Source organism: Protomyctophum parallelum (genome assembly GCF_964188405.1).
Source record: "Protomyctophum parallelum genome assembly, chromosome: 3".
Classification (NCBI taxonomy): Eukaryota; Metazoa; Chordata; class Actinopteri; order Myctophiformes; family Myctophidae; genus Protomyctophum; species Protomyctophum parallelum.
The window spans coordinates 3,204,852-3,215,088 of record NC_139698.1 but is presented as its reverse complement, the minus strand read 5'-3'; the positions used below and the strand labels follow the sequence as shown (position 1 = coordinate 3,215,088).

Here is a 10,237-nt window from a genome sequence, read left to right as displayed (position 1 = left end):
TACGGAAGTATTTTAGATCATGTATATTTTAACAAATGTGAAAGTATTATTACAGAAATTGAAGTTAGAGACACCTATTACTCTGATCATGATTTAGTATTAATATCACTATATTCCAAGATGAAATACATTTAAAACAATTGACAATTTAGAATAAATAATAGAATAATTATACTGTATAACATAGTTTATATACCTTTTCTTTCATCACATATCAATGATTTATTTCTCTTTAAAAAACTAAAAAGGGATCCAGAATATATCTACATCGATAAAACTGTATTTCTTATATAGATAGAAACTTGAACCATACTCAATAATACTAGGTGTTTATATGCATAAAGTAGGTAGGTAGCAAATGGTCACACCTAATAATTAGACATTTCAAACGTTCCTTCACAGAGATACTGAGATTTGACAGTTTACAGCGGTCGAAAGTACTTGCGCGCTCTGCTTGCGCACTAGTTGGCCATTTATGGCCTACTAGTGCGCAACAAGCAAGTATGCACTCGACAGAGTGCAGTTCTAGTTATTATTATTATTATTAGTAGTAGCAGTAGTACTAGTAGTAGTATGTGTTGATGTTTAATGTGCTATAGCTGGCCTTCTCCCCCCCCACCGCCCAAAAAAGGTGACTTGATTAACTTAATTCAAGTGGCAGATGTATATATATTAGGGCTGTCAAAGTTAACGCACTATTAACTAGTTAACTCACAATCCTTTTAACGGCACTATTTTTTTTAATGCGCGATAAACGTACTGTGAAGTTTGACAGAATGGTTGAGAGACGCATGCATGTGAATGCAGGCAGTCAGTGAGCCCCGCCTCTCTCCCCCTCTCTCTCTCTCCCAGTGAGTCTACACAATTAGAAAACTTAGAAAACATGTTATTTTGATCAACATGGCCTGTTATCTCTCGAAATGGTACCATTGGCCAACATCAATACAGTTCTTTAGTTTGGGTCTGGAAGGCTAAATGTCATCAAATGGTGGTTCCGTGGCTCAAATGCAGAATAAATAATGGACCTTGATATGAAAAATCTTGAAAACCACTGATTTAAGGTATATTTAGAACGGATAAATAATATGCGATTAATCAGATTAAATATTTTAATCGATTGACAGCCCTAATATATATATTTCGATTTTCAGGGGCATGTCATGCGGTCTTTGTGGTCTACTGGTAGATCACCATCTACCCTTTGGGCACCGCTGGCCAAGAGAAAGAACAGTGGCACCCACGTGCTCTAGGCATGTTTCAGATAATGACCCACCCACGTGCTCTAGGCATGTTTCAGATAATGACCCACCCACGTGCTCTAGGCATGTTTCAGATAATGACCCACCCACGTGCTCTAGGCATGTTTCAGATAATGACCCACCCACGTGCTCTAGGCATGTTTCAGATAACGCACAGCACTCTGAAGATGATTCAGTTGACACGTTTATTTTTTATTATGAATGCACAAACTAGAATGTCAACCATAAAAAATATGCCTTTTTTCTTCTTCTTTTTTTTAAAGAACATCCTCTTCATTCATCTGTACAAGACATGAACAGCTAAAACACTACAATGAAATGTATCCCGGAGTAGATTTTAAAAGGAGAGCGAGGCCAGCCCAGGACACTGAATGTTTTAACCCATTCTGAACGGGAACCCATGTTGGTGTTAGCATCATGTCATGCTTTAGCTATTGAAAAATAGCAGATCTACAAGCTCATAGCGCGCCACCGAGTGGCGCGCTATGAGCTTGTAGGTCTGCTATTTTTTGAAAAATCGAAGAACGACTGACATTTTTAGAATCTGATCTCAGGTCAGAATGGGTTCATCAGACCAGTGTGTGTCCAGTTGGAAACCTCGTATGAATCTGATCTCAGGTCAGAATGGGTTAAACCCCAAAGGTCCAGGGACGTGCAGAGTGTTGAGAGACAGGGGCTGAAACCGTAAGAGGGCACTTTTGGAAGAAAATAGCCGATCTACAAGCTCTCTCTCAACGCGCTGCTGCGACGCGTTGAGAGAGCTTGTAGATCGGCTATTTTCCGGGGCGCGACCCCCCCCCACCGCACTCGTTGGCTAACTGGAGGAGATGTAGTGGAATTCTAAACGATGACATGGATTTCTAAACACACTCTTTCAAACGCTAAATGCTGCGTTCAAGATCAGGAGAGTTCAGGAAAAAATAAATTCTCGGGGGTATGGCATGGAAAAGAGAGGGAGGGGCATCTCTTTCACCATGTAGTAAACGCTGCGTTGGTGGTCTGGAGAGGGCAGTTGTTTTACAGACGGGTAAAAGGGCAGTTGTTTTACAGACGGGCTAAAATGGCAGGGGGCTGAAGCCCCCTTCGATGTGGGCACGTCCCTGGAAATTTCGAATGATGAAAAACCTACGACGCTTTAGTGGGATATTATACAGTACAAATGGACTACAAACAATCGCCCTGTTGTATTTACAAACGCCTTTACAGTGAGGAAAATATTACATCATTATGAATTAACGCAGAACAAAGTTTATCAAAAAATGTCACAGTTAACACACCTTCTGCCCCCTTGTGGAAAATGCCTGATCCCTTAAAACACCATGCGTTGTATTCACCGCACAGTGTTCCATACCTTTATACAAATATCATACAAGACTATGAACCACATCGATGGTGGCAAGTCATTTTAAAAGGGTTCATATTCATCATGACATGTCACGATGCCTTTGTTATTAGTAGGAGTGGGAATGTTATTCCAACGCTTTTATGTCCTTCAATTCAATTTGATATTTCTTCTATTAAGTCCAACGGTTCTCACAGGCCCCCTTTCCCAAAAAAAAAAAGAAAAGAAAAAAAGAACAACTTTTCAGGGTTACGAACCAGTTCATTTTCAGTGGAAACACTCTGAGCTGGTTCAATGTTCTGGTTCAATGTTCTGAGCTGGTTCAATGTTCTGGTTCAATGTTCTGAGCTGGTTCAATGTTAGGCAGGGGGGAAAAAAACTGGTTCAACCCCCGGTGGAAAAGGGGACAATGTGGGGTTCGGGAGACCCCTCAGGGTTTCTGGGAGACCCCTCAGGGTTTCTGGGAGACCCCTCAGGGTTTCTGGGAGACAACGTGGGGTTCGGGAGACCCCTCAGGGTTTCTGGGAGACAACGTGGGGTTCGGGGAAGACCCCTCAGGGTTTCTGGGAGACAACGTGGGGTTCGGGAGACCCCTCAGGGTTTCTGGGAGACAACGTGGGGTTCGGGAGACCCCTCAGGGTTTCTGGGAGACAACGTGGGGTTCGGGAGACCCCTCAGCGTTTCTGGGAGACAACGTGTGGTTCGGGAGACCCCTCAGGGTTTCTGGGAGACAACGTGGGGTTCGGGGAAGACCCCTCAGGGTTTCTGGGAGACAACGTGTGGTTCGGGGAAGACCCCTCAGGGTTTCTGGGAGACAACGTGGGGTTCGGGAGACCCCTCGGGGTTTCTGGGAGACAACGTGGGGTTCGGGAGACCCCTCGGGGTTTCTGGGACACAACGTGGGGTTCGGGGAAGACCCCTCAGGGTTTCTGGGGGTTTCTTCCAAAACTGTCGTCAATAATAATAATGTCAAGCGGAGGAGGGGCCGGCGTGGCTGCGCTGGTGCTCCTCCAGCAGGTGAGGGAAGGAGAAGGCCTCGTCGCATTCCGTGCACTCGTACACCACCTGGCCCACGTGGCTCTCCTCGTGCTGCCGCAGCAGAGCCAGCTTGTTGAACGACTTGTAGCACATGAAGCAGCGGTGGTCGCCCGCGCCTTTCTCCGCATGCTTCCTCATGTGCACGCTCAGGTCTTTGGCGGCGGCGAAGCGGAGGCCGCACTGCGAGCACTTGAACACCGTCTTCTCCTCGGGCGCCATCTTCAGGCGCTCCCGCCGCTCGTGCTCCCGCAGGTACTTCTTCACGGCGAAGCCCTTCCCGCAGTATTGGCACTTGAAGGGGCGCTCGGCGCCGTGCTGGCTGTTGTGGTGCTCCAGGAGGCTACTCTTGGACGTGAACTGCCGCGAGCAAAAGGAGCAGTCGTAGGAGTCGTCTCCGGTGACGTCCACGTCCGACTCGTCGCCCGACGCTTGCGGCGCTCCGACGGCGGCGGCGGCGGGCTCCCGAGCCGGTGGATCCGAGGGTCCGGCGTCCGTCGTCGCCGGTGCTTTCCGCTGGTGAGAGCAGCGGTGCTGGCGGAAAGCGTCGCTTCCCAAGTAGCTGTTGCCGCACTCGGTGCACTCGAACTGCGTCGCCGCGGTCATGTGACCGCGCTCGTGTTCCTCGAGCTCGCTCTTGGAGGCGTACGTCAGCTTGCACGTCTTGCACTCGTGGGTGTTCTCGGAATGAGCCGAGAAATGGTCCACCAGCTTGTTGGGCGTGGAGAACTGGCGAGGGCACAGCGGGCATTTGTAAAAGTTCTCATCCTCGTCCGTCCCGCTGGCACGGCCTTTAGTCTCCGCCTCCTCCTCGGCGTGCTTCTTTATGTGGCTGACGAAGCTCGCGCGGTAGGAGAAATTCATCCGGCATCGATTACACTCCAACGCATAGGGCTGCGACTGCTGGTGGATGGCGTTGTGCTTCCTCAGGTGAGACGCAAACACAAAATGTTTATCGCAGTCCGGACACGAATAGGGTCTGTCTCTCGAAGGCTTGCAGCCGTGCTCTAAGACCTTGTCGGGGCCGTCGAACGTCTCGAAACAAATTCCACAGGACAGTTTTTCCGGGCCGCCGTTCGGAGGAGGAGGAGGGCATGCTGAGGGAGATGCTCTGAGAGGCTTTGTGTTTACCGGAGGAGGGAGATTACTGCTCAGCTCCTTGTGAGCAATTTTCCGGTGCTCAGCGCGACTGCCCTTGGAGCGGAACGAGCGATTGCATATGTCACACGGAAAGTTCTCCTCTCTGTGCGCGACGGCCATGTGTTCGGCCATCTGCGCCGCCCCCGGGAAGAAAAGGCTGCACTTGGTGCAGCGGAACGGGCGACTCTTCCCGTGGGAATGCTTGTGTTTGCGCAGCGCAAAGAGAGACACGAAGCCCCGGCCGCAGGTCTGGCACTGGAACTCCGACTTGTGCATTCGCAGATGACTCGTCAGCTGCGACGACTGGAAGAAGCACTTTCCGCATTCGGTACACAGATGGGGCTTTTCGCCGAGGTGAAACCGCTGGTGATCCTCGAGGCTCTCGAACGTGGGGAACGTCTTGCTACAGACGTGGCAGGGGAAGTAGGGCGCCGTGTCTGAATCGTCGCTGTCTCCGTCTCCGTCGGCATCGACGTGGTCGTTTTCATCCTCATGCTCCGTGCCACTCTCCCCCGAGACGCTGACCTCGATGCTGGACGGCTGCGTTCCGAGTCTCGCAGCGTTCCTGGTCTCCCTCACGGCAGCGGGGAGGAGAGGCTCGTCCGCCGCCGGCGGCACATCGTCCGCGTGCCTCATCTTGTAGTGTCTGGCAAGTGATTTCTTCAAGGAAAAGCTCTTGTCGCAGACGCGGCACTTGTGCAGGGACTCCGGGTGGCTTTCGCTGCAGTGGTTGCTCAGCGCCCGGGTGTTCCAGAACCTCTGGCCGCACAGCTTGCAGTTGAACGGCCTGTTGGGATCGTGACACGTCCGGTGGATGTCCAGGTCCGTCTGGCCGTAGAAGAGCTTCTTGCAGTCGGGGCAGCCGAACCTCTTGGTGTCTCCGTGCATGTTGGCCATGTGCTTCACGAGGGCACCGTAGCTGGTGAACGTCCTCCCGCATTTGATGCAGCGTCGCTCCCTCTTCTCCTGCTCCTCTCTGCCGTGGTCTTCCAGGTGACTGATGAGCAGCAGGCCATCCGTGAAGCTCTTGTCGCATTCTGAACACTGGTAACGTGCGGACTTCCTCTTGGCGGACGAGGCGCTTTGCTCCGAATCCTCGGACGTCGGTTCATCTTTGCATTTGAAGTTGGTCCGCAGAACCCCCGTGCCCGTGGTCTGAGAGCCCTGGTTGAACACCAGGAGCCCAGGGGCCAGGGCTAGGTCCATGTCTGCGGTGACGGAGGCGTTTCTGTTCTTCAGTCTTGTGCATTTGCTGCTATGTCTGCGATGTAGAGATTTATTCATGAAGCCTTTGTTGCAGTTCCTACAGCTAAACGGATAAGACTTCGCATGTGAACGCGAATGCAAATGCAGTGCTCCTACGTGCACGAAGCGCATGTCGCACTGAGGGCATGCGACAGGCTTTTCCACCCCGTCGTCTAAACCGGCGTCTTGATCAAACAAGGGGTTACCGTCGCCGATCAGAGCCGTGCCATACTCCAGATCCAAAGGCTCCTCCTTGATTCTCACCATGTTGGACAGCTGCTGCTGGAGGGGAGCGGTGGCCGCTGGCGGCTCCTTGGCGGTGTCCTGCCTGTGCGTGCTCAGGAAGTGTTGTTGGAGCTGTGAGAACAACAGGAAACGGGAGCCACAGTAAGCACAGGAGAAGCCCTTCGGTGGACTCTGAGGGGTGGCGGGCTTCTGGCTGCGCTTTGCCGAGCCCGGCTCAGTCCGGCAACGCTTGTGATGGGCTTCGAGCGCGTCCTCCGTGAAAACCCCGCCACACCGGTCACAGAGCACAGAGTACATGTCGTCCCCTGCGTTCAAGGGGCACTTGAGGGAATGCCGCATCAAGTAATCCTTCCGGATGAATCTCACGCCGCACCGGTCACAGCCATATGGTTTCTCTCCGGTGTGTAGGCGCGTGTGCTGCGTCCGTTGGCCGGTAGTGGTAAAGGACCGAGGGCAATGTTTACAACCATATTTCCTCCTTTTGTCGGGATATTTCTTGATCCGCTGCAGCAATCCACTTGGTTTCGCCACGCTTCCTCTCGGCCTTTGGCATTGCACCATGCTGCGATGTCTTTTGAGGGATTTCTCTGTGGTCAATGAAACGCCACAGCGTTTGCAAACAAAGGATTTTTCCGAATCGTGGATCATGGAAAAATGTCTGGCCAAATTACTCTCACTGGACAAGACTTTAAAGCAGACGCCGCACTCAAATCTCTGGTCCTCTTCCTCTTCCTCGTCCATCTTCGATGTCTCAAGTTTCTTTTTCCAGCCTTGTCCGACATCATCTAAACTGATTTTGGGCACACAGACTTGTAATCGCAGTCGTACCCCTTTGCAGCGACTCTCGTGCAGGGTCATGTGATCGTGCCTCGAGAAGCAACTCCCGCAGGTCTTACATCGATACGGGTTCACTTCAGTGTGCGTCAGAATGTGGTGTCGCAGGTTCCGCGATTTCACGAAGCTCTTTGTGCAGAATTTACATTTGAATTGACCTTCGGCTGGCTCTTTGCCACCCGACACTCTCGACAACTCCGTTCTCGGCCGCGTCTTGGCCACCGATTGCCCTTCTCTGTAATCGCCGTCGCAGAAAGCCTCGTGCTGAAAGCACATGGCCCGGTCGGCGAATTTCCTTCCACAGTGCATGCACGCATGACGCGATCCACCAGCGTGGCCGGTGAGACGCTGCCTGAGAAGTGGGCTTCCGCCGCTATGCTCGCTGGGCGACAGACCAGCGGTGAGTTCCAGCCCTCCCGTGCAGTTTCTTACATGATATGTGAGCTTCGTATATCCATAGAAGGCGCCACATTTGGAACACGGCTTCAAGGCGCGGCTCTTGTGGGCACGGTGGTGGTTTTTCAGATGGCTTAGTCTTTTAAACATCCGTGGACAGTATGAACACTGAATGACTTCTTTCTCATGGAATCCTCCTTTCATGCCTGGGCATGTGCTGGTACCCGACCATTTGCCACGGTGAAGGTGAAGCTCACGTTTGCTGTAAAACGTTTTCCTGCAGCCGCCACATGGAAAGGATTCGTCTTCGTCGTGATCGATCAGATAGTGGCTCTGGAGAGAATGGGCTTCGGGAAATACTTCGTTGCATATCGAACACTGGACCTGCTTTTGTTCTTTTTGCACAGGTTTCTGTGGCACTTTCTGTGGCACTTTGTGGCGGGATTCCATGTGTCTGCGCAGATACACAGGGAACTGGAACTGCATGGGGCAGTCGGGGCACTGGAGCAGTCCCTTCTTGATGTGCGTCCGTCTGTGATCGATCAATTCCCCGATGCTCTGCACGATCTTTTTGCAAGTGGTGCACTGTATCCTTCGCTGGTGAGTTTTCTTGTGGGTGGAGAGATGGTTGGAAGTCTTAAACCGCTTTCCACATTCCAAACAATGGTACGGCCTCTCGCCCGTGTGTTTCTGCGTGCGTTCGTGTTTCGTCAATGCGCTCGGGTCGTCGAAACATTTCCCACAAAAGCGACACGGGAAAGCCGGGCTTCCTTCGGTTGCATTCGCAGAGGACGTCTCCTCGCGCTCTCTGGTGTTCACACTCTTTTCACTGTTCGATTTTCTTTGACTAGTGGCTGAATTCTTGTACTGTATATTCAGTTGGCCAGTGGTTTTGTGTTTTTGCATGTGCTTGTATTTTCCAGAAGGATTGACGAAAGTAGCCGGGCAGAGATTGCAGCGGTAGCGGTGGACATGGCGGGGGGGTGGTGAAGGTGGAGGCGAAGCCTCCGCTTGTTCCTTCTTCTTGCCGTTCGCCTTCCTTGGCTTGTAGTCGTATGAATGTACCGTGTGCATGAACCTGAACAACTTGCCGGTCATTTTATACAATTCATGTTTCTTCATATGTCTGTATTTCCCAGAAGCATGGGCAAAAACCGCCGGGCAATGGAGGCAGTGGAACTGTGGCTTGCCGTCAAGAGGGGTTGACGTTTGCGCCGGTTTGCGTTCCGTCCTGCGTCTGGTGTTCACCTTTTTCTTTGCCGTTCGAGACAACGGCTGCGAGCCGTGTACGACCCGGACGGTCTTTGCCAGTTGTAAGACATATTCTTTCAGGCAGGAGTTTTCTATGTGTCTCTTTCTGTTTTGCGCTAATGAGAAAGTCGCTCGACACAAGGGACACCTGAATTTATCGCCGACTTTTAGTTTGCTGCCAAATGTCAAGTCTCTGACACAGTCACGCAGATGTCGAGCCCTGTTGTAAGACCAGTTGAAAGTACGTGGACAGAAAGGGCATTTAAACTTTCCTGCCTTCTCTCCGTTGTCTTTTTCGTCCTCAAGGAGATTCTTGTTAGTCTCCGCAAAGGAACTCGCAGAGACACCGCTGTTATTCTGTCTCCTAGGCAAAGAATAATTCTGAAAATAACTCTTGTTCTTATTCTTACTTCTGTGCACGTTGTACTCGTGTTTCTGGCGTTGCCTGAGCGTGGGGAACCGTCGCAAACAATAGGAGCACGTTTTTGAATTGCGGATGTCTACGAGCTTCACGTAGCACTCACGGATGTGTACGCTGTTGGATATTTCTTTCTTCAATTTGGCAGCCATGTTTTTCTTTTTCATGATAGACTCTTTAGGGTTCACTCTATGCTTAGCGTTTGGGCCCAGACACCGACCAGGTATAGTTTTATGTCTTCGCAGGGTAACTGGCTGTGCAAAATACCAACCGCATGCCCCACACTTGTACGGCGTTTTGCCGGTATGAGTTCGCATGTGCCTGATATACTGATGCTTTTTGTTGAACGTTTTGTGGCAGACTTTGCAGATCCTTGTAATAGTTTTTGGTTTCTTTTGCGCGGGAGCGTCACATGACAGTTCAGAGGCCTCGTCACTTGCAAAGCACGTGTGTTTTTGTGCTTGGCCGTTAAAATAGGTGTCACAGGTTTGACATAAATGGAATGTTTTATTGAAATGCCTGCGGTGGTGGTGCTCAATCAAACTATCCATGCTCTCGGTGGTCAGTTCGCAGTCCGCACACTGATACGTCTGCTTCACGCCGTCTCTGGGTTCCAAGAGCTTCACGACCACCACAGGTTGCAGGCGTTTTCTCATCTGAACCGAGGTCTTCAGGAGAGGAGTTGCCGGCTCCGTTGTGGGTCGACTGGCCTCCAGTTGACCAGATTCAGAGTCATCATCATCATCGTCACCCTCATCATCTCCTGATGACAGCGGTTCACCGCACCACAAGCCCAGTTCGGACTGCTCCGGTTCAGAAGTTCCATCCTCCTCTTCAAGGGGTTCTCCAAAAGGAACATTGTCATCAACACTTTGTAGCTCCATGGCTACTTGGCTCTGTTGTTGCGTTGGTTCTTCCTGGTCCATGGGCTCTTGGTTCTGTGGTGTGGGGTCAACCTGACCCATGGGCTCTTTGCTCTGTGGTGTTGGGTCAACCTGACCCATAGACTCTTGGCTCTGTTGTTGCGTTGGTTCTTCCTGGTCCATGGGCTCTTGGTTCTGTGGTGTGGGG

At 51.2% G+C, this 10,237-nt stretch overlaps 1 protein-coding gene across 2 annotated transcripts; it reads right to left on the bottom strand.

Annotated features, from left to right (window-relative positions):
* Window positions 1-1,473: 1,473 nt before the first annotated feature.
* Window positions 1,474-10,236, bottom strand: znf1035 (zinc finger protein 1035). 2 transcript variants are annotated; one of them, XM_083760640.1, is made up of 3 exons: window positions 3,519-10,236; window positions 1,895-3,438; window positions 1,474-1,626 (listed from the first exon to the last, which is right to left on the bottom strand). In XM_083760640.1, the coding sequence occupies exon 1, from the start codon at window positions 10,210-10,212 to the stop codon at window positions 3,571-3,573; it is 6,642 nt and encodes a 2,213-aa protein (XP_083616766.1). In that variant the 5' UTR covers window positions 10,213-10,236; the 3' UTR covers window positions 1,474-1,626; window positions 1,895-3,438; window positions 3,519-3,570. The 2 variants fall into 2 exon arrangements, with proteins under 2 accessions (XP_083616766.1, XP_083616765.1); XM_083760639.1 differs by having other exon boundaries at window positions 1,895-10,236.
* Window position 10,237: the final 1 nt, after the last annotated feature.

Coding starts and splice junctions, on each gene's coding strand:
- znf1035 (XM_083760639.1), bottom strand. CDS start 10,212: ATGGACCAGGAAGAACCAACGCAACAACAGAGCCAAGAGTCTATGGGT.